Raw genomic sequence first — 23354 nt, 5'->3', positions numbered from 1 at the left:
ACAGCCAAACCAAAACAAAATGGTGGAGAGGAATAGCTCAGTGGTTTGAGCACTAGCCTACTAAACCTAGGGTTGTGAGTTCAATCCTTGAGGGGGGCACTTAGGGAACTGGGGTAAAAATCTGTCTGGGGTTTGGAATAGATGACCTCCCTTCTATGATTCTTCTAGGCCTGATCCCTTTGGGGCTGGACACCCTTGTCTCCCATTGACCTTGTTGGGTGCTCAGGATCAGGGCTATAGAATCAGTTAAGAACAGTCAGACCAATGGTCCATCTAGCCCTGTGTTCTGACAGTGACCAGTGCCAGGTGGCCCTAGAGGGAATGAACAGAACAGGCAATCATCAAGTGATCTGTTGCCTATTCCCAGCTTCTGGCAAAATTGCATGATATAGAGGGAGATTTAAAAAAAATCTCCTTCCAACTGCCATTCTCCTCTGGCTGGGTCTACAAATCTGTGAATAGGTACCAGGTTTGGAGCTTTCATACAGACTCAGACCAGGAAGCTCTCATTACTTCCGCTCAAGAATACCACAGGCTGAGAGCCTCTGTGAGGCAAGACAGAACTAGGGGTGGTCCTGAAGGGCCTCTCAGGAAGGAGGTCAGGATACAGTCACATGCTTTGTAAGTACAGCCATGTCTGTTATTCATTAAGATTAAAGGCAAACTCTAGTCAGAGGATACGTTTTGGATCAATGCCCTACAGTGTCATGGTGTGCAGACTGCCTTCTCATGAATCTCTGTTCTCTTCTCAGGTCCGGCTGGAGCTGATGCACAACCCAGTTTTCTGCAGCGCATCCACTTCCAAGGCTAAATACCGGCAGATCCTTAACATCAAAGCCAAGTCCTCCCTGGCTGTGCCATTAGTGATTGTCCCATTGCAGCTGGGATCTCATGACATTGAGGTCAAGGCAGCGGTGTGGGGCAGTTTTGTGTCTGATGGCGTGAAGAAGAAACTGAAGGTTGTGGTAGGTATCAGGGGGCATGATATCTCCTGGAGGGCAAGAGGCTGGAGGCCAGATTGGCTGGCTTCTGGAATTGGTGCTTAACCTGTTAAATTACCTTAACCTGTTAAATTAACACTCTGTATCTCCATCCTCATCCCACTTCCTCCCCTCCTTTATGGCAACTACAGCAGGGCTGGGGCTGGCCTGGTTATCTTGCACTTGATCCTCTGAGCCGTCATGTAAGAGACCTAGGTTCAGTTCCTCAGGCCCAGGTCTTGCTCCTTGGACCAGTGGGTGCTGGAATCAGTGCACCCAGGGAGAGCCTCATATCACCCAGCAGAGAGAGCTGAGCAAAGTAGCAGCATTGGTGGGTTGTGAAGGGCATCCCATTGGCCTGTCCCAGGAGATCACTGCAATACTGGGTGAGAGGAGGATCCTCCAGTGATGATCAGGGAGTAGAATAGTCCCTGAGGGAGGTCACAGAGCAATGATGGAATGAATTGAGCTTCTCACTTCCTCGTCCTGCCAGACTTTGTAGGCCAGATTCATAAGAACATAAAAATGGCTATACTGGGTCAGGCCAAAGGTCCATCTAGCCCAGTATCCTGTCTTCTGACGGTGGCCAATGCCAGGTGCCCCAGACAGAACGACCAGAACAGGCAGTTGTCAAGTGATCCTTTCCCTGTCGCCCATTCTCAGCTTCTGGGAAACATTTGTCCCGTTCATCTGTGGTGGAATCAGTGGTGTTATGCTAGGGATGAATTTGGCATACGGACTTGTTCTTGGATGCATCCTAACTATGACCACAATGAAAGGGGACGCTGCCTGAGGTTGAGGTCAGATTCCAGACTCATTGGGACGGACCCTGATCTCAGTTTCATTTGACTGCTGACTTCTAGTGGAGTCACTTCTGATTCACGCTGATCGCAAGATCAGCAAGTTGCTCACTTTTTCCCTCTGCTCTTCATTGTTTCTGAATGCTACTGTGCTTACTATGCTGTTGTCATTCCTTTCTAGCCGGAAGGGATGAGGATGTCCAAAACAGTTAAGTCTGTAGTACTGGATCCATCTGCGAAAGGACCAGGTGAGTAGCCACACTCCTTTGCGTTTACATGGCACCTCTCATCCTGAAGGTCTCAAAGAATTCCACAATCTATATTTAAGTGAGGGCATCTCTGTTTTTGGAGCCTTGTATCTAACCCAAACCCTTAATCAAATCTGCAGCAAACTTCCCTGAAAAATTCTACTCTGGCATCTGATCATGCGTGGGAGATTTCAGAGGGATTGGTTTCATGTTGGCTGAGATGGAGGTCAAAATCAGGCTCATCACAGAAGACTAGAATCAGCAATATGCAGAGCAATTCAGCTGCCACTGAAATGCAGCCACCTCTGCCTGCCCTATATTCATAGCTTCCTGATTCCCATCTCAGCTGCCCCCTCCCTCCCTTTGCCCTAGCACATCAATGGATTGTGCAGGGCTCTCTGTAAGCATTGTAGAGTATTATTCAAGGGCCAGCAGCAAAACTCAGCTGGCTGGACAGATGGCATTTCAGTGTCTCTTTTCCTCATCCTTCCGTTTCAGGGGGAGTCCAGGAAGAGAAGGTGAAAGCGGCAGATATAGATGACAGGGTTCCAGACACAGAATCGGAGACCAAAGTCAGCATCCAAGGCAAGGGCTTCTGATTTGAAAGAGTTTTATGCTTTAGAAACAGAGTGAAGGGAGCAATGAATTATTCTCTGGTAGCCACACTCACAGGAGGTGGACCGATTACCCACTTGGTTCTGTTACAACTGTCTACATGCACTATCGAGGATTAATGGCCAAGATACAGCAAAGTCGTTGTCAGTGTGTGGCTAAGCAGGTGCTGACAGGAGAGACAGGTGCACAGAAATAAGGAGCACCCAGGGGGCAGTCTATGTCTCTGGACAGGATGGCCTAGTGGTTTGAGGCCTAGTTTAGTATTTAGAAAGTCTAAGTTCAAGATCTTGCTTGGCCACAGACATTCCTGATGACTTTGGGCAGCTCCCTTAGCCTCTCTGTGCTTCAGGTCCCCATCCGTAAAATGTGGATAATAACTCTTCCTTTAACCCCATTCAACTCAACCAGCAAGGGCTGGTGCTTTCAGAGTGGGAGTGTCCAGGTTCTATCCCCACTGCTGGCAGGGCTGGAGTGCAGTACCTAGGAGGGCTTGGTGAGAAATGCTCAGAGCATTGCAGGGATCTTGTTAGCACACAGGGCCTGGATCATTGGTTGCTGGGTTAGGATCCCTTCATGGGGTTTGGGTGTGCTCAGCACCATGCAGGATTGAGCTCTCAATCTGCCTCTGCCCGCAGAGAGGTCTCTCTGTCCCCACAAGCACTTGCTCTCCATTTTCAAATTCACTCCGTGTTATTTCCCTGGCCAGGAAACCCTGTGACAATCATTGTCGAAAACTCCATCGACGGGGCCAACCTGAAGCACCTCATTGTGACACCGTCTGGTTGCGGGGAACAGAACATGATCGGCATGACCCCCCCGGTCATCGCCACCATCTACCTGGACAGCACCGAGCAGTGGGAAAGGATTGGGGTGGAACGTAGGGCGGAAGCCATCAAGTTGATCATGCAAGGTAAGTACTTCTCATGCCAGACAGCAAATCCTTCAGGCTCGCATTAGGGGCACAGGAACTGCCACACAGGACTGGCCTGAGGTCCATTTAGCTCAGTAGCCTGTGTCGGAGAGTGACCGGTACCAAATGCTTCAGAAACCTCACGTTAAGCACATTGGGTGGCAGATAGAGAGTCAGGCATCAGGCAGCTGGCCTGGCACTCAGGGGACACCAGTTCAGTTCTCTGCTCTGCCACAGACTCCTGGTGCAATGTTGGGCAAGTCCATTTCCCCCTCTGCAAACGGGGAGAGTCGCAGTGCCCTGCTGCACAGGGGGGTTGTGAGGGTAGATGGCAGGAGCTCCGCAAGCTCCCAATGGCACCTGGAGCATGGCCGTGCGTCCACTCTGCCCTTCCCCCTGCTAGGCCCACCCACACTCTGCCCCACTAGGCCTCTTTCCCCCGAGGCCTTGCCCTTGCCCCACCTCCTCCGGCCCCCATTCTGCCGCTCACTCCTCTCTGCCCCCTCGTCCCCCGTCACTCACCCATAAGAAAAAAGTGGGAAGGGTCATAGCCCCCTGACAAGCCCCCACTCCGGCACTCCTGGTAGGTACATTGAAGATTGTGAGTCCTCTAGGTACTATGGGAATGGGGACCAGATAAGCCCCTAAAATAGAGAGAGAATTTGTCTCCCACTTTAGGTCTCCTACTCCCTTTAGAGGTTGGTTAAAGACCTGAAGCACGAGGTTTAATATCCCTCCACCAGTGTACACCGGCATTAGTCATGATAACTCTGAATAGACCTTCCTGTGCAGACAAAGGCCCAACCCCATTTTCAGTCCTGCCAGGCTTTTGGGCTCTTGTTCATTGCTAGCCCATGGCTGTTGTGTGGGGAATGAGATGGTCATGGGGTGGAGGCCATTCACCCACAGTTCACATCTGTGTCAGGTTGGCACTTGGTAGCAAGGAAGGAGAGAGAATCTCATGACCACTGAGAGAACTTGATAGGTTTCAGCCTAGCTCCTGAAGGAACAGGTGTCCCTTTCCCTACATCGAAGGCCCCTTTGTGGGCTGCCTACATTAGGTGCGGAGTCTGAACTACAAATATCCCATCCCTTAAGCTTTTACAATATGGGGAAAGTGAGGCAGGCAGTGACTTGCCCAACATCGCATCATGCAGTGAGTGACACAACTGAGAACTGAACCCAGGAGTCCTGACTCTCAGCATCTTGCTGCAAACACTAACCCACCCTCCCCTCCCGGAGCCTGGCATAGAACCCAGGCATCCCGCCTCCCAAGTCCCCATACACTGTAATCACTTGGCCCCACTCCCGCCCTGAAGGGAGGATTCATGCTGGTGAGGAACGGTGCAGTGCGCATGCCAATCAGCGTCCCCACCCGACAGCTCTCTGCCTTTGCTTCCCTTGAGTTGCTATGCTGTGTCCTTCCTGAGAGACACCTGCAGAAAGAGGGAGAGCCACACAACTCAGAGAGCCGCAGCAGGGGTCACAGCTCTGACTTGGTTTGCCTTACAGTGTAACGTCCTCATTAGACACTCGCCAGACATCGATCAGCTCCTTCTTATTCTCCCTGTTTCAGGTTACACGCAGCAGATGGTTTACAAAAAACCCGACTTCTCATACGCCGCTTTCAAAGACCGGCCAGCAAGCACTTGGTGAGGACAGTGGGTTTTCTAATGTACCTTCCTGATCAGTGTTAGCCTGACCCTACACATGTAATGTGTGAGCCAGAGCAAGTCAGTCTCCAGCCCAAAACCAGAGGGCAAAGCTCAACACACACAATGGGAAAAAAGTACCCAATCCAACTCCCACAGATGGCAGTGGAACGATGCCCAGAGATGAGACAGGCACCTGCCAGGGTTTACAAAATCACCTAAGCAGAGTAGGGGATTAATTTCCTTTGAAAGTCAATGGGAGTTGGGTGCCTAACTCACTTAGGCACTTTGGTAAATCTCGCTGGGTGCCTATTTGCATCTTTAGATGCCTAAATACCTTGTAAATGTGGCCCCCAGTGATTTCAGTGACAGTTCAGTGTGGGCGAGTGGATGGCTTGAGGGATTGGAACTGAATAAGGTGAAGATTTAGTCATGGGTATTTTTAGTAAAAGTCATGGACAGGCCACGGGCAATAAACAAAAATTCACGGCCAGTGACCTGTCCATGACTTTTACTAGAAACACCCGGTCAGAGTGTCACACTCCTAATTCTTAGCTGCTCCTAGGGCGCTGCTGCTCTGGGTGTCCTCGGGGTGCTGCTGCTCTGGGGGTCCCGCATGCACCGTTGCTCTGGGAGATTCCCGGGGGCTGACAGCTGGCTCCTGCTCTGGTGGCAGGGTCTGACTGCATCCAGCCACCCACTGTACCAAGGCCCCTGGGGACTGCTCTCCAACGGCCTCCGGGGCTGCCAGCAAGCTGCTGCTCCAGCCGCTGCTCAGACTGCCCCCAGGGTGGCCCCTGGCACTGCAGCTGCTCAGTCACAGGGTTTGGCTACACTTGCAGCTGTACAGCGCTGGGAGTTAAAGCTGTCTTCGTACAGCTGTGTAGGGAAAGCACTGCAGTGTGACCACACTGACAGCTACCAGCGCTGCAGTGTGGCCACATTAGCAGCATTTGCAGCGCTGTTGGGAGTGGTGCATTGTGGGCAGCTATCCCAGCGTTCAAGTGGCTGCAAGGTGCTTTTCAAAAGAAGGCGGTGGGGTGGAGTGTGACAGAGAGCGTGGGGGAGACAGAAAGAGTGGATTTTTGGAGCTGACGCTGTGTCAGTTCCCTGCCTTGCAAGTTCTAAGGACTTGAAGATACACAGCACCAACCTTCAATCATTTTAAAAGTTGTGACCCCTTCCCCCACCCCTCTCTCATTCACTAAATGCAAATAGCCTTCAGACCAGATAAGCAGCTGCTCTAAAACGGACCCTCCCTCCCCCCCTCCGGGCTGCTTCTCTCCTCAAGCAAACACTAGCTGTGGACATTCATCCCCCTGCCTGCCTCATGCACAGCAAACAGGAGCTGTGTTGGTTTTTTAGATAAGCAGCTCCAGGAGCCCCGAGTTCACAACACAACAAAGAGTGTTATCTTTACTTAAAAAGCATTATGGGAAGGTTCCGGAGGTCAGTCACAGCTTAGTAAGATTAATCACTGTTTACACTGGCACCTCAGCGCTGCAAGAGCAGCGTTGTTCTCTTTATTCCTCTTGTCGAGGTGGAGTACAGCCAGCGCTGTAGCCAGGGAGATACAGTGCGGTATGTGCCTTGCCAGTGCGGACAGGGAGTAAGTTACAGCGCTGTAAAGCCACCACCAGCGCTGTAACTCTCAAGTGTAGCCAAGCCCACAGTCACAGTCCATTCCCAGTCAGAAATTTCCCTGAAGCAATGGCTGTTTCGCTATGCCTAAAGGCTCACAAATTACAAGTGCACAGGCATAGCTTGCTCCTTCACGGCCTTTCGTGCCATAAAAAAAGTGGGGCCTGTGCCATAAAAATCCAACCAGGCCTTCAAAAAGGCTGCCTCTGGAACTGGGTGGTCCATCGGGAGGTGTGGGAGGTGGCGCCCCCCCAATAACACAATGATGCAGTATGTGCTCACTACATCCTCTAACTATTGGCACATATAAATTGCAAAGGGCAACATCTGGCAGCTATGGCCAATAAAGCCCCCTCAGATAATGTGTAATGAAAGGCAATACCAGCCATGCTTATAAGGTGTGTCAACACATCTGCTGAAAAGGGGAGACATCGGAATACACCTCTACTAAGGAACAGCTACTTACCAATACCTCTGCATGTGTTTGAAAAACCACCTATCCCAGGGTGCCCCTGGATTTGCTGTTACACTCTCAGGCGCAACATTTTTTGGTGCATTGGCCCATGGTTAGGCAAAGTACGGTTAAGATTTCTAACTATATTGTGTTTAATTTTGCATAAATTACTCCCAATGTGTTTCTCCCATTAATGCACATCTGGGAGCAACTCGCCGCATTCCAAACAAGTGCCTCCTCCTTTACAGTGTTGCAGCACACATTCGATTTAAAAAAAGCTGCCTTTGCCACATCCATGCGGATGGGGCATTTATGTCAACAAAAAAATGTGTTATGCTAATAAAGCCAAAAGCCACTACTGGTGTATGCACTGTTTGCTGCCCTAATACGTTTGTTCTTGCTATATTGCTGTTTGTGTAGGAGGCCAACGCTAACACTGGCCACAGTGTTGGAGGGAGGGTGAAAACCTAACTGGTGACCGCTCACAACAAAATGTTGATTCAGGGTCAAGGAGGGGAATGTCACAGTCACAGTAAAATTGCCCCCATGGGGTCCCCTGGGTAGGCACTAGCATTGTATATTGCTAATGCTTGTAAACACAGTGAAAACGATTTGGGGAAGGGTTGAAGGCATAAGTGTGAAGTAAAAAAATACCTTTGCAGGTTGCAAAAGGCCGAAGGGGGAGGAAGGAAAAAAGAAATGAGTTAACTCAACGCTCTAGCTAGGTCCAAAAATAAAACACTACCTCCAGCCCAAGGCCGCAGCACACAACAAACTCTCTGCCGCCTGCCAAGAAGAATCGGGGCCTGGGTTCCAACCCCAATCAGCTGTAAAAAAAATCATCTAAACAAAACTGTAGAGGCTGCAAAAACTAGTAAAACAGTGAAGGCCAGCAAGGAAAAAAACCCCACAGTTTTGTGTCCCTAAAGCCGGTGTGTTTTTAAAAAAGCTCAAAAAGCCACAGAAGGCCAGTTTAAACTGATACCAAAAGCACAAAAACAAAGGTCCCTAAACAAAACACTCCCCAACCTCCCCAAAACTTAAAATCCTCCTAAAAGCTAAAGCAAATAAAAAAAAATCAACAGCGGACCCTGAACAGGCTGTGCACAGAACAAAACTCTTGTCCACCCTTCCCCCTCTTCTTCTTACGTTACACCCAGGCTTGGCCAGCCTTGGGTTGTGCGTGCGTAAGTATGAAAGTGGGTTAGGGCATGGGCACTAATGCTTCCTTCCTTCCTCTAAGTAACATAAAAAGCACCCAACCGCTGTTATTTTATTAATAAAGCTTTAAAACTTAAACACTAGGTATGCTCCTTGAACCCCTCCCCTAACAATCCTACGGCATCAGCCTAATCACCTAACACCTCAGGCAAATTGGTAACAAAAATCTGTCACAATGCCCCCAGGACTGATGCTCAGGCAGTCCTTGGGACTAGCTACACCAGCTGCAGAAGTCATGGAAAGTCATGGAATCTGTGACTTCCACGACCTCCATGACAGATTCACAGCCTTAGTAATGAACTCCAGGTCCTTTCACTTTTAGATGGCTAGTTTGGAGCTGGCTTACACTAACCATTACCATCTTGATGGCTGTTCATTGTTTTGTGTTAAGTTGAGTTTGATGACTCTCCGGTCCAGTTCCCAGGGGTCAGCTGTCCACAGCAGGCCCCCAACCCCACCATCCTGGTCATACCACTGCAGGCAGTGAGAGCTCGGTACATCTCAAATAGAGCCAGCCGTAATGGGCAGCAGTGTCTGGATGTGCTTTCCCAGACAAGGGGTGACATTTTCCCTAGCTCCTGCTCACTCAGGTTACCATAAACTGGCCCACATGAACCTCACTCCATTTACTGCTGTGAATCGTCTCAGCTGATACCTGAGTGCAGACGGTCCAGCTTTCACACTGAGGGCAGTTCTGGGGAGGCAGGAGTGACCATGATGTGATTGATTCTGCCCTCAGGCTGACGGCGTATGTGGTGAAGGTCTTTGCCATGGCTAAGAAACTGGTGCCCATTGAAAACCAAGTTGTCTGTGGGGCAGTGAAATGGCTGATCCTGGAAAAGCAGAAACCAGACGGAGTCTTCCAAGAAGATGCCCCTGTAATCCACGGAGAGATGGTTGTACGTGTTTCCTTTGACTTTTACGCACCAATCACTACCCACCTCAAGCATCACAGCAACTTGTTGGTTCATAATTCAAAGGGACGTCTTACTGGGCTACATCCCAAAGTCTGTGCTCACACAGGCTGATCTCTCTCTTTCCCAATACAGTTACATGAGCAGCAGTGAATGGAGATTCAGGCCCAATGGGCCAGATTGTATCTATTTAGTCCTTCGTGGACTTCATGGAGTCTTTGGCACTTCTCCCTTGTTGGGGGTAGATCATTCTTGGTTTTGTTGTTGTTTGGAGTTTGAGTGGAAAAATGGGTCATTGTTGGAGCTAGGGTTTCAAGGTTGGGATTTAGGGGTGCCAGGGTTTAGGGCATGTCAGTGTTAAGATTTATTAGGCAAAAGGGGGTGTTGGTGTCGGGCTTTTGGGCGTGTCAGTGTCAGGATTTAGGGGTCTCAGTTTAGGGTTTAGGGTAGAAGGGGTTGTCAGTGTTGAGGTATGGGGGTTTCAGGGTCAGGGTTTAAGGTGTAGAAGGGGGTGTCGGTGTCAGGATTTTGGGGGCATAAATGTCAAGTTTTAGGGGTGTCAGGATGGGGTTTAGGGCTTTCAGTGTTAGGGTTTAGGGGTTGAAGGAGGTGTCAGGGTTTAGCAGAAGTACTGGAACTAGGGTTGAACGAGGTGCTGCAACAACCCCTGGCTTGAAGTGGTTTCAATTATATACAGGGTTACAGTTTGGTTCAATGGCTCTCAGCACCCCCACTATAAAAATTGTTCCAGCACCCCTGGGGTTTAGGGCTGTCAGTGTCTGGGTTTAAAGGGTCTCTGTGTTAGGGGCCTCAGTGTTAGGGTGTAGGGCAGAAGGGGGTGTCCATGTCAGGGTTTAGAGAGTGTCCGTGTCTGGGTTTATTAGATAGAAGGTGGTGGGGTTAGTGCTTTGAGTGTTGTTCTCATGGTGGAAAGATGTCTCCAAAGGGGATAGTTTTGCAGCATTTACTAAAGACACTTAGGTTCTGGCCTGGCCTCATCTCCCCGGGCATTGGTTCCCCAGCCAGCTCCCCTCAACTGAGAATGCCTTGTCCATGCCTCTCATGCGCCTTGTCCTGGGCTTAGTGATTTGCATTGCCCCAGAGGAGTGCAGTGTCTTGGTACTTCACTGGTCTTTGTCACTGTGCCTTGGTCCATTAATGCACAGGATGCTGCCTGGGAGCTAGTGGTGGGATCTGAGCACCGGCCTGGTGAGCTAAATTCTCTCACGCTGGTTTAATATGAAGCATCTCTATTGACTTGGATGGAGTTCCTCCACACTGACAAAGGAGTAACTGAGATCAGAACCTGGCCCATTGCACGACAGGTGTCCGTTAGCAAAAGGGAGGCTCAGCTATAGGTCTGGCCATGACCGAGAGTCCATTCTTGGATAGCTTTCTAGGAAGCATGCATTCTGCTATACTTTCCTATGCTGAGATCCTGGGATTAATTATTTCTTTTCATGGTACTCGGGGGATTTTCTTATCCCAAATCTGTCCTTTGCTTCCCTTTAGGGAGGGTACAAGGGTGCTGAGCCTGACGTCTCTTTAACGGCTTTTGTGTTGATTGCATTGGAAGAGGCCAAGGAAATCTGCAAAGATCAAGTCAACGTGAGTATCTCTGCACCGTAGAGTCACTTCTATGTTCATACCCAGGTTTTCCCATCTTTCCATCCCCTATGAACCAGGCCCCATGGCACGTGGAATTTGCTAGGGAAGGAGCCAGTAAATCTGCATTTATTCATTTCACATATAAGCAAATAAAAAAAAAGTTTCCTCTAAGCTTATAGAAACAAATCTTATAGGTCCAGAACATTCTAGGAAGTTAGTGAAAAATGAATCCACATATGGAATACCAGAAACATTTTACTTCAAACATTTGATTTCCTCTTTCTCTTTAACAACAAAAACAGCACTCTGAACACAGCACACGCTCTCCCCAAGTCCAGCACCCCAGGTGGTTGCCTGGATTGCCTGCCCCTAAATCTGGCCCTGGTCTGTGGTATCAGACAGAAGCTGCAAGAGAGGAGGATGAGGTGATGTGATGGACATGTACAAAGAAGAGATGAAGAGACTCATAGGCGCCGACTCCATGGATGCTCTGGGGCTCAAGCACCCATGGGAAAAAAAATAGGGGGTACTCAGCATCCACCAGTCACAGTGGTTCTCCCCTGCCTGGCTGCTGATCAGCTGTTTAGCAGGTCCCTCGGGCTGGCCACTGATCAGCAAGAGGCTGGCGGGAGGCACTTGGGGGAGGGGACATAGAAGAGGGAGAGGCGGGCCAGTGTGTGGGGAGGCGATGACTTTGAGGGAGGGGGCAGAGTGCAACAGGAAGAGGTGGATAGATCCTGCATGCTAATCATGCATCGAAGTTGTGAAATGGGCTACAAATGCAATAAAAAATAAGGTATTCAGAAATTTAACAAATGGAGGGGGTGTCGCCAAAGACACTTGGGGGCGCCATTTGGGCTAGGGCCGGCCCTGCCACAGTCATTGGTCTCATTCCTGATAACATTCTGCATGTGGTCCAGAAATGTCCCCTTTCACTGCCTTCAAATATCTCACTTCCATGTCTTTGGCCTCCTCCGTCTTTCACCAGCACAAAATTTACTGTGAAATTAAATAAAGCTGGAAGCCACGTGAATTCGTAATGTCTTAATGTAACCCACACACCTCCTGGTGTGGTGTTCTGTCCCAGCTAGTGGCACTAAGATTACTTAGAGAGAGATTAATAAATCTGTACTAGAGCCTTTGGGCTTTTAGTTCATGTAGTAGAGGCTCATGCATTTAACTCCGCAGGTCCCAGGTTCGATCCTGCCTGCCGACAACCAGGGTCTGTCGGTGTTATATTAACACCACCCAAAATCACAGCCTAACTCATGAATTTGATGTTTTGTTTTCTTTGTCACCTCCTAGAGTTTGGAAGGCAGCATCAGCAAAGCCGCTGACTACTTAGCCCAAAGGTACCAGTCTCTATCCAGACCTTACACTATGGCTCTTGCATCCTATGCCTTAGCGATGGTGGGGAAACTGAACACCGAGAAAGCACTCATGAAAGCTTCGACAGGTAAATGAGGGCATCTTGTCAAGTACTGAAAAGATGTGGCCAAGTCAGGATGGGGTTCAGGGAAGAGAAGCAGAGGAGTTTGGAGAGGGATTAATTTATGAGGAATGAATAACAGGCATGGATTTGTTCCTTTTATCCAGATTTGAGATTGATTGGACTGGGTGTAAATCCAGAGTAACTCTCCTGGGTTGAGTGGACTTATTCCAGATTTACACCAATCTGTCTGAGATCTGGATAAGGCAGAGATATATGGTATTACTTGACATCAGGAGCAATCTGAGAGCCTTGTATGTATATCTAAACAATTAGAGAGAGAAAAGGGTGGGTCAAGAGGATGTAACTGGAAGAAACTGAACAAAGGAGAATTTCAGAGGATAGAGAATAATATTACCCACAAAGAAAATGGAGTTTGCCCCATTGTTTGGATAGTTAAAACAGGGCAGGACAAAGCTGTTGTCTAAATATAACAATGAAAGGTGCCAGGTGGGTCTTTGATCCCAAAACAGTCACAGACCTTGGCCATGAATACAATACAGGTACTATAGCAGCACAGCAACAGTGCAGCAGCTATGTCAGTATCACCCCATATTGAAGACGCAGACTGCACCCATGGAAGGAGTTTTCCATGTCTGTAGGAATTCCACCACCATGATCGATGGTAGCTAGCTCAACTGAAGCATTTTTCCATTGACTTGGCTGTGTCTGCACTAGGGGTTAGTTTGGCGTAGCTATAGCGCTCTGGAAGAGGGTGTGTGTTTCACATGACCTGAGTGACACAGCTATGACAACCTAAGTTTTAAGTGTAGACCAGGCCCTTGTTCAAGTTAATGGTTGTGCCAGGCACTCTTTCAGACTCAGTGGAGGGAGCAATCAAGACTCTTTTTGTAGTAAAACACAGCTAGAAACAATGTAGAGACTGCCTAAGGCACACAGCAGGTCAAGTGCTAAGGCATGTGGGCTGAGGGGTTTCCCTGATTGCAAACACAGGGGCTAGTATGTTGGTTTTGCACCCTGTGGGAAGAAACCAGCTGAAAGCCTGGAGAAGTGTTATGAAACAAGCAGAGAGACATTGCTTGTTGGGCCTGGAACTCACTTCAGAGGCAAACTTGGGGATTTTTCAGTAAGGAAGTTGCCTGCTTTTGGTTTCTTTTATGCTCAGGAAAGCGGGACTTTCTGTGCATTTTCATAAGCAATCAGGTTTACACCAGAGAACGTACCTGAGGCCTATGACCAACTCCTCATCCTAATTGAAACAATCCTCCAAGACCCAAAATACTGGGTATCTGCTCAGCCCGAAAGGGGCAACAGTTGGTTCGACTTACTGATCCTTCATGCAGAAAGTTGGGGAAGGAGTCAGGCGATGGTATGGTCCAGTCAGATCTGCTCAGAATGAGTGGGTGTCCTTCGGGAGAGTCCTTTAGCTTGCCTTCTTTGCTGCTGCCTAGGGGGAAATCGCTGGGAAGAGCGAAACGCCCGCACCTTCAACATAGAGGGCACCTCGTACGCCTTGCTGGCCTTGCTGAAAATGAAGAAATATGAGTTGGCCGGTCCCATAGTCAGATGGCTGAGAGAGCAGAACTACTACGGAGGAGGATATGGATCTACCCAAGTGAGTATGATCCTTATAGTCCCGTGTATCCTTCCAATACTGTTTTGTGGGCAGGTCTCCCATCGGAAGGGATGGGATTCCGATCACTTGAGTCATTGTAGAAAGCCCTGGGGAATGCCCAGTAGAGAACAATCCTGCATCGCCTGGGAGATGGGCAACGTGACTTATCAGGTCTTTGCCCCTGTTAACCTAAGGCAGAGACCAGCACAGGAGTATGACTGAATCTTCTCGCTAGAGGCTCCATCCTGCCAAGGTGATGGGTGTGGGCACATGCTTCTCTTTAAGACAGCAAATTGTCCCGTGGAGTGAATGGGCCTTCTCTTCCTATGGGCAGAAACTCACACGCATCTGGACTCATTCTGGCATTTGTTTGTTTTTTGGCCATTGGTCTGGAGACAGAGTACCAGGTGTGTACAACCAAAGGTCTGAGTCCATATGACAAAGCCATCATTGAGTCATGACTAAGCTGAATCAATTTGAGTTTAATCCATCTCTGAGTAGAGCTGTAAGCTTATGTTTTTTTTGGATTCTGTTTTTAAATTGTGCTTACACGAAGCACTGGCGAGGATAAAAGCCCTAGTGACAGCTAAATAAAGATGGAGTGTCCTCAGATATCCCTCCCTTCCCTGGAATTCGGGGGCCACTAGGAACTATAGGGTCTGTCTATGTCCAGCAGCCTCAGTAGAGAAGCCTCTTTACATTCCTTGCTACTGAGTCTTGTCTTTTCTCTACCAAAAAGGATGCTACAGGCTCGAGTGGGAGTGGTCTATCTTTTTGGAGTTACGGGCCATGTGTTCTATCCCTAACACTGTGGTGTGTGTGGTATAGATGTCTACACACCTCCTGGGTATGGTGCTCTGTCCCCTCTAGTGGCACCGAGACCACTTAGAGAGAGAGATTATTGTGTCTGCTACAGCCTTAGCTAAGGGCCACATGGCTTTTAGCTCACGCAGGAGAGGCTCATGCATTTAGCAAGAGGCCCTGCGTTCAAGTCCCGGCCAAGCCCCCATTTGTAACACCAATAGACCCGGTCGTCGGTGGGCGGGATCGAACCTGAGACCTCAGGAGCTAAATGCGTGAGCCTCTTCTGCAGGAGCTAAAAGTCACATAGCCCTTAGCTAAGATTGTAGCACACTAATTAATTTCTCTCATTAAGTGGTCTTGGTGCCACCAGGAGGTGTGTGGGTTACATATACATACAAGGAGCCACTATCTTGTTGCGCTGTGTCCAGCTGACAATTGGCCCATTAATAGTTTGGGGTGATGGGAAGCTAACTGACCATGCATGATTTATTTATTGACCCTGGGTTCTATTCCTGGCTTGGCCACTATCTTCCTGGGTGACCCTGGAAAAGTTACTTCCCTGCCCTGTGCCTCTGTTTCCCCATCTCTAAAACGGAGATAAAGATATTGTACTGCTTTGTAAAGTGCTTGGAGATCTACTGATGAAACACACTATGGAGGAGCCAGGTAATATTATTATATAACCCTTTGCCTGCGTGACACCCAGTGGAACCCTGGTGTTTTCTTTCATTATATTTTTGGTTCCTCTTCATTAAAGAGTCTCTTTAGAAGTTGTCAGATGTTCAGTGCAATAGGACAATAAGGTGTAACCCTCTTACCTTCCTCCTGGTGTTTTAGGCGACCATCATGGTGTTCCAGGCTCTTGCGCAGTACCAGATAGACGTTCCGCAGCAGAAAGACATGGATTTGGACATTTCTATTCTCCTGCCACGCCGTGCTAGTCCGATAAACTACAAAATCATAAACCAGAATGCTCTGGTGGCCAGAACAGCAGAGGTATTGTGCTTCTCTGTGTGATTAGTACAGATCACTGATTATAGAGAAAGGGGATTTGATTAGAACCTCCTATCCAAACTCTTTTGGGATGAGGAGGGGAATTCATATTCCCAGCACCAGATCCAAATGAATTCACACTTTTGACTCAGATTTTTAAGATCAGAAGGGACCATTATGATCATTTCGTCTGACCTCTGGCATGACACAGGCCAGAGAACCTCACCTACTAATTTCTGCATCAAGTCCATAACTTCTAGCTGAGCCGTGAGGGGTCTCTTAGGTAGATATCCATTCTTGACTTAAAGACATGAAGTGATGGAGAATCCATCACATCCTGTCAGGCCCTAGGTTCTAGGCAGTCAGGCCTGGTGGCTGTAGCCGGCTGTAGCGTCAAGACTGGGCCAAGGGCAATGCTGAAATCAGGGTCTGGGGACAGGACGTGGGTCAGAATCCACAGACAAGCCAAATCAGGATTGAAGTCAGAGTTCAGATGCAGCCCAACAGTTAAAGCCAGGTTGGAATCAGTCTGAGGGCCTTGGGGGCCAGGAGGCGGATGCAGACTGGAGCGGGGCTGGAGCAAGGTCAGAGCAGGGCACAGAGGAGGCTGAAGTGGGCTGGAACAAGGCTCGGGCATGGCTGGGGCAGGAACAGGAACTGGATCAAGGGCAGGCCAGAAGCTTGGGGAGTCTGTAACACTGCAAGGCCGGAGGAAGGTCCCTAGCCAACTAGTACTGTTCTTCAGAGTAACTCTCAGTTCTAATGGGGACAGTGAAATTCTTGTGCCTGGGGGTCATCTGGCCTGGGCCCTGACCAGGGATAGTCACTGCAGGCTCCGTTGGAGGGGTGGGTCGCTGCAGCTGAGTGAGCAGCCCGGGCTGGGTGGAGTTTGCCTCACACATCCCAAGGTAAATTGTTCCAGGGTTAGTGACCTGGAGTGTGTGGTTTTGAGCTGAATCCAGAAGTAAGAGGGGATGGGTTGCTATTTAGGCTTGGCTCTGGAGAAGCAATACGTCTGGAGATCAAAGAGTTACTACCTGGGAAGTAACCTTTTTTCTCCTTCCTGCTATTGTCTCTGCAGAGTCCCCCCAGCCCCTCCGGGTGAGTGACTGTCAATCTCATCAGCTTCATTCTCTTCATTAGCGTCATTTGCCCTGTCTTTTAATAATAATAATAATGAAGTACAAAAGAAAATTAACTTTGTATCAACTTTACAGACCAAATGGAATGAAGAGATCACTGTGAAGGCAGAAGGAACTGGACAAGGGACCTTAACCGTAATGACGATTTATAATGCAAAGCTACCGGAGGATGAATCTCAGTGTAAGAAGTTTGACCTGAGGGTATCGGTCGAAGAAGCCCGGGGGGGTAAGTAATTGCTTGTCATTTCTGTTCTGAAGCTTGCTGTCAGTCCTCAGATCTGGACAAATTTGGCTCAATTACACTAATTTAAATCCAGAGTAACTCCATGGACAGCATCAGATTTACACCGATGTGTAAACCAACCGCCATCTCTGCAATCACATTCTTAACTTTGGAAAGTATTTTTGTGAAGCTTCTTCAAACTCTCCCAGTTCCCAAGTCCTACAAAATTATACCCATAGGGCAGGCACTAAATAATATTTCCAGCTACTACATGTTCTAGGTTGCAACCAATGCAGGGTCCTTCTAGATAAGGGAGCAGATGCTGCCTTCTCTCATCCTGGCACTTATTAGCAGCAGAGCTAATACAGGCCAGCTACTCTGAGTATTGTCTCCCTCTAAAGCAGAGATGAGCCCATGCCAGGAAGTCTGGTTACAGACCCAAACTTCCAGTGCACACATTTCCAGATAGCATGGGTGTGAAATCAGCATGGGACAGAGGTCAGGATCTTCAGCACCCAAAACACAAGCCTCTGCTGCTTGGTCTAAAGGAGCAATTTTCTTTAGCTGAGAGTAGCTGATTGCTATGGCTGGCCAGTAGAGGGAGATATGACCACATATTAGACCATCATAGGATAGAGGGTTAAGGACTTTGGCACTGCTTTTACAGAAACAGGAGCCAACTGTAAATTGTTCTTAACTTTTCCAGCTGTCCAAGTTCACACACATGGGCTTTCTCTGTTTCAATCTCCTCTTTCTGATAACCCGACTATATTTCGTTTGTGCCACCCAGCTGGGAAAGGCTTTTTAGTTAGTATGCCAGGGACAGGAGCAGTTATTTATGGATTGCTGGAGGGGAGGGGAGGTTTATTGAGGGATTTTTCACACCTACTGTAGAACCTGTTTGATTACTAAGCCATGTTAGTACACCTAAAAAAAAAAAGAGGGTTTATCTGGCATGAAATTTACACTGAGATATTAATTTCTTTTCCCTTCTGCAATGTTTCTAGTTAAGAAGCCGGAAGGAGCCATGCGTTCAGTCTATATTAAAATCTGCGTCAGGTGAGAACAATGCCCTTTAATGATAGATGATAAATAGATGGACAGATGCAGGGGGTAGATGGAGACTCCTGGGCTATGAATTTTTCTATGGAATGGCCAAAAAAGTTATGATAAAGTAAGAGGAGCTGGTGGAGCGATCACAAAATCAATGTTCAAGTGATGAATTCTGATCAAAAGGGTATTTTCTCTTCCCCTTGTTAGATTCCTCGGTGTGGTTGATGCCACAATGTCCATCGTCGATGTCTCCATGCTCACTGGCTTCTCACCGGACGTGGAAGATCTTAAGAGAGTACGTCAGTGTAATCTGAGAACAGGGAATGTAATAAACAATGCAGTGGCTCGACTGGGGCTTTCAGATGAGAAAATCCAAAGCAGCAGATGAATAGTCAGGCTCCAGGGTTAATCCTGGAGGGAGACCAGACAGCTCTAAGGATTGGTAACAGCTTTAGGAAAACACAACCAGTTCTCTCCAGGTCGGGGATGGAACGTCATCTCCCTCGGGCAGTTTTTGGGGGCCAGTGTACAGTGGGGCCAGAATTTTAAAAAAATGGCTTCCCTTTAGGTCCTCTGACCTACATGCTGCAGAGTTATTTGGGCCTGGAGAACTGTGGATACAGAAAAAGAGGCTGCACAGAAAAGCTAGGCGCCGAAGGAGTCATTGCAGTGAATTGCAGTCCTGGTGTAAAATGAGGATGGATTATTCGGCAAACAAACCCAGGGATATTTCCAGCATTGGTGTTATCCTCCTGCAGCTGTATAAAATCAGCCAGGATGCCAAACCAGAACTATAGTGTGCCCAGAGTTGCTGCTCGGCTCGTACTAAGCATGCTCAGTAACATCTACTGACACTGCTGCTCCCACTCTCTCCCTGCCCCCGCCCCCCACTATGTGCAGGCCTGGCAGTTCGTAGCCCCGGCACCTCTGGGCCCTGGCAGTTCGTAGCCCCGGCACCTCTGGGCTTGCTGCGTCAGTTATGAAAGTAAAAAAAAAAAAAAATTGCTTGAATCCCGGCACCTCTTTCATTAAACATTTCAGCACTGTGCATACGTACACTGTGGTCACTGAACCTGGGACCTTTATCATGAAAAGCACAACTGCTTCAGCAAGAGTACCAGCTCCGTCAGCTATGGATAGGGTTACCAACTTTCTATTCACACAAAACTGAACACCCTTGCCCCGCCTCTTCCCTGAGGCCCTGCCCCTGTCTTGCCCCTTCTCCAATATCTGCCCCCCTGCTCACTCCATCCCCCCATATCACTCACTCTTCCTAACCCTCACTCACTTTCACCAGGCTGGGCAGGTGGTTGTAGTGTGAGAGGGGATGAGAGCTCTGGCTGGGGGTGCGGGCTCCAGAGTGGGGCCCACAAATGAAGTGTTCTGGGTGCGGAAGGAGATTCTGAGCTGGGGCATGAGGTTGGGGTGCAGGGAGCGGGTTAGGGCTCTGGCTGGGGATGCGGGCTCTAGGGTGGGGCCGGGGATGAGGGTTTGGGGGCGCAGGAGTGGATCCAGGCTGGGGCCAGGGGTTTGGAGTGTGAGAGAAGGCTCAGGACTGGGGCAAGGGGTTGGGGTGCAGGAGGGGCTTCAGGGTGCAGGCTCCAGCCAGGCTGTACTTACCTCAGGTGGCTCCTGGAAGTGGTGACATGTTCCACCGGCTCTGCTTGCTGCCCACACCTGCAGGCACCACCACTGCAGCTCCCATTGGCCACAGTTTGTGGCCAATAGGAGCTGCGGAGCTGGTGCTCGGGGTGGGGTCAGTGCGCGGAGCCCCTGTGGCCGCTTTTGCGCCTAGGAGTCGAACATGCCGGTTGCTTCCGGGAGCTGTGCAGAGCCAGGACAGGCAGGGAGCCTGCCTTAGCCCCGTTGTACTGCTGACCGGAGCTGCCAGGGTCCCTTTTCGATCAGGTGTTCTGCTACAAAACCAGACACCTGGCAACCCTATCTGTGGATTATATAGCAGGTTAGTATCCTACATGCAAATTGTATCATGGGAGATGTGATCACAAGCAAGACACCACTGAGTCACGTAGTGAGATAGTGGGTTTTTTCACCCAGCTGCAGGACTTTCATAGAAATGCTGCCTTACCCACAATGCCTCTTGCTTTTCCTTATTCACATTTAGCTTTCCCAAGGGGTCGACAGATACATTTCCAAGTTTGAAATCGACAAAGCGCCATCCGACAGAGGCAACCTCATGATCTACCTGGACAAGGTAAAGACTCGACAAGGGGCTTCTCTGATCCTGTGTTAATTTCATGGGCTCCTGCTGAGCCAAACTGCACTCCCAGATACACCCTGGCATCCCTGCAGACGTCAGCAAGTTGACAAACTGCAACCCATGGCTGAATTTGACTGACTGGCCCAGATTCAGGCGTTCCACAGGGAACAACTGAATGGGCCAGACCCTCAGCTGGTGTATGTGGATGTAGGTCCATTGACTTTAATGGGAAATGCAGCATCTGATATTATGGCTGAATTTGCTTCTCTGTGTCATTCACTTCTCTAGTTCTTCTTTCCTCCACCTCCCTCACTTTCTCTTTCCTCTCTTCTTCCCCCAACATCTCACCTTCTTTTATTCTTTTTCATTCTCTCTTTTCCATCCAGCCACCCTTCAGCCTAAGCAATCCTGTTATTTTCCCCCCACGCAGGTTTCTCACAGAGAGGATGAATGCCTGCAGTTTAAAGCTCACCAGTATTTCGAAGTTGGTCTCATTCAGCCGGCATCCGTCACAGTCTACGACTATTACACCATAGGTAACAGATCACAGCTCTCCTCACCATTCAAGGCACCTGGCTTCAAATTCTGCTCTGGGTCACATTGGTATCGTTACCTCTTGCAGTCTTTTGCTGCAGTATTTAGGCATCATTATCCCCCTGTAACAGAGGTGATGCGCTGAGATGTTAAGAGACTTGCCCTCAGGTAAGCCCTAGACAGCTAGTAGCACAGCTGGGAGCAGATTGCCAGTTCAGAGCTCTAAGTGCAGCTTCCGTGCGCACAGTCCCCTCCCACCACTGGAAATAGAACCCAGGCATCCTGAATCCCCATGTCCTGCCTTACACTAGCTCACGCTCTCTTCCTTTTCCAGATTACTGTACCCCTTTCAGGAGTCTGATTTGTTGTGCGTAGTCCCAGTTTACCTCACTTAAAAATGACTTGCTTACAAAATCAAGCAAAAATACAAAAGTGTCCCAGCCATACTAGTACTGACAAATTGCTGACTTCCTCATTTTTTACCATGTAATTATAAAATAAATCAATTGGAATATAAATATTGGACTTATATTTCAGTGTGAGACGTGAGCCTGTTTTCACTTATGAGTCGTGACATTCAGTGGCTGGAGAGCGGCAGCTGCTGGCCAGGTTCCCAGCTCTCAAGGCAGCGCCACCACCAGCAGCAGCGCAGAAGTGGCCAAAGAGCGGTGGCTGCTGGCCGAGGTGTCATGTTGTTTGCAGTGAATGAGGACTATTTTTTCAATCCTGCTCCCATTCTGCCTCACAATATCTACTCCCACCGGCTCCTGCATTGTTTATTGAATTTTTATCTTGCTCCTGCTATTATAGCAACAGGCCCTGCAGGATCCCAGTCCCAGTGCAGGGCTCCAGAGCCTGTTGTAAAACTAGGCAAACACCTAGATAAGTTAACATACCCCCTGGGGTACCGCTAGGCTATGTGTCCCTCTGGTTGAGAACTACTGGATTAGAACACAGGAGGTTTAGACTCATAGACTTTAAGGCCAGACAGGACCATCCTGATCGTCTAGTCTGGTTTACTGCCCACCTCCCAGTTCCTAAAGTTCCAACATTACCCCTTGCTGGAAATATATGGTCACACTCATCACCTTAACACACCCAAGCAAAGGTAGACAAAATAATAAGGGGAACCTCTGACTACAGGCAATAATTATCCTACTTGCCCTCTCCCCCCGTTTTACCTCCAGAGGTGAATTTGCTGCTAGCGTGATTAAGAGAGTGTCTCCAACAAGCACCAGCCCATCATTTCAAGTTGATGGTTTCCTATAGCTAAGAATGTCATTCCTACAGACTGCTGCTTCCTTCCCCAGGGTCACCCAGTGGGACTTCCGCTTGAGTAAGGGCTTCAGGGTTGTCTCCGAGGTGCTGTAAACCGTGGCCGTTGTTCTGCGGGATGGGGAATGATCCGTGTCTCTGATCTTTCTCTAGATGACCGGTGCACCAAGTTCTACCACCCGTCTAAAGAGGGTGGGCTCTTCAATAAGATCTGTCATGGGGAAGTCTGCCGGTGTGCAGAAGGTAAGGAGAGTCCTGTCTCTGTTTACATTTCAGGTGGGGGCTCCCCTGTCAGCTTTACAAGCACACATGCAATCCCAGGGCCCCCCAGCATCAGCCCCCTCCATCGCCGATCAGGGCCCTCCTTCCCTGTGGGCTCTGGGTGATTCTCAAGTGCGATACAGGCTCACAGCAGCCACAGGCAGGATGGTCTCTGGGTTTGTCCCCCAGCCTGGAGCTCTGACTCTTGGCCGGCTGTGTCCCTGCTACACACCACCACATACAGGAATGGTAGGACCAGGGTCTGTGTGAGGGCATTCTCTGTGGAAATATGTGGGGGATGCACTCCCACATAAACTCATGCATGCCTGGGGAGGGGAGGCAAGAGAGGACCCAGAAGAGATTGAAGGGTCTGGGATTGGGCCAGGGAGCAGAACGCAGAGGGGCTGGAATGGGCCTTGGAGGAGGTAGGAGCCCCTGGGACCCACCTTTCCAGCCTGAAGCCCCTCACCCCTGCAAAGTCTCAATATCTTCCTTCACTCCCTCTCCTATCCCTCCTCCCCTGCATTCACAGAGGGTTTCCACTCTCCCGGACCACCTACCCTCACCCGTGGTCACTCCCTCCCTTCTCCAGTGGCAACCGCACCTGCCAATCGCAGGAGAGCCGGTAGCAGGATGTAGAAGCAGAATTTCTCTAGCCAGCCAGGTGACCGGGAGGGAGCAGGTATTGGAGACTTCAGTTCCTCCTCTCTGTCCATCAGGGCCTTGGTGACTGGGTCAAG

At 49.3% G+C, this 23354-nt stretch overlaps 1 protein-coding gene across 1 annotated transcript in view; it reads left to right on the top strand.

Moving 5' to 3' along the window:
- LOC127035326 (complement C3-like) overlaps window positions 1-23354 on the top strand; it is a 190556-nt gene that overhangs the window by 30826 nt on the left and 136376 nt on the right. The window contains exons 21-36 of the mRNA XM_050925059.1: window positions 753-965; window positions 1962-2028; window positions 2527-2613; window positions 3350-3553; window positions 5130-5205; window positions 9261-9420; window positions 10948-11043; window positions 12349-12499; window positions 13945-14108; window positions 15750-15908; window positions 17123-17273; window positions 18278-18329; window positions 18531-18618; window positions 20449-20538; window positions 20975-21080; window positions 22507-22596. Coding sequence (XP_050781016.1) covers window positions 753-965; window positions 1962-2028; window positions 2527-2613; window positions 3350-3553; window positions 5130-5205; window positions 9261-9420; window positions 10948-11043; window positions 12349-12499; window positions 13945-14108; window positions 15750-15908; window positions 17123-17273; window positions 18278-18329; window positions 18531-18618; window positions 20449-20538; window positions 20975-21080; window positions 22507-22596 — 1954 coding nt within the window. The remainder of the gene's footprint in view (window positions 1-752; window positions 966-1961; window positions 2029-2526; window positions 2614-3349; window positions 3554-5129; window positions 5206-9260; window positions 9421-10947; window positions 11044-12348; window positions 12500-13944; window positions 14109-15749; window positions 15909-17122; window positions 17274-18277; window positions 18330-18530; window positions 18619-20448; window positions 20539-20974; window positions 21081-22506; window positions 22597-23354) is intronic.

Source organism: Gopherus flavomarginatus, chromosome 16, assembly GCF_025201925.1.
Source record: "Gopherus flavomarginatus isolate rGopFla2 chromosome 16, rGopFla2.mat.asm, whole genome shotgun sequence".
Lineage (NCBI taxonomy): Eukaryota > Metazoa > Chordata > Testudines > Testudinidae > Gopherus > Gopherus flavomarginatus.
This window is presented reverse-complemented; position numbering and strand designations above follow the sequence as displayed.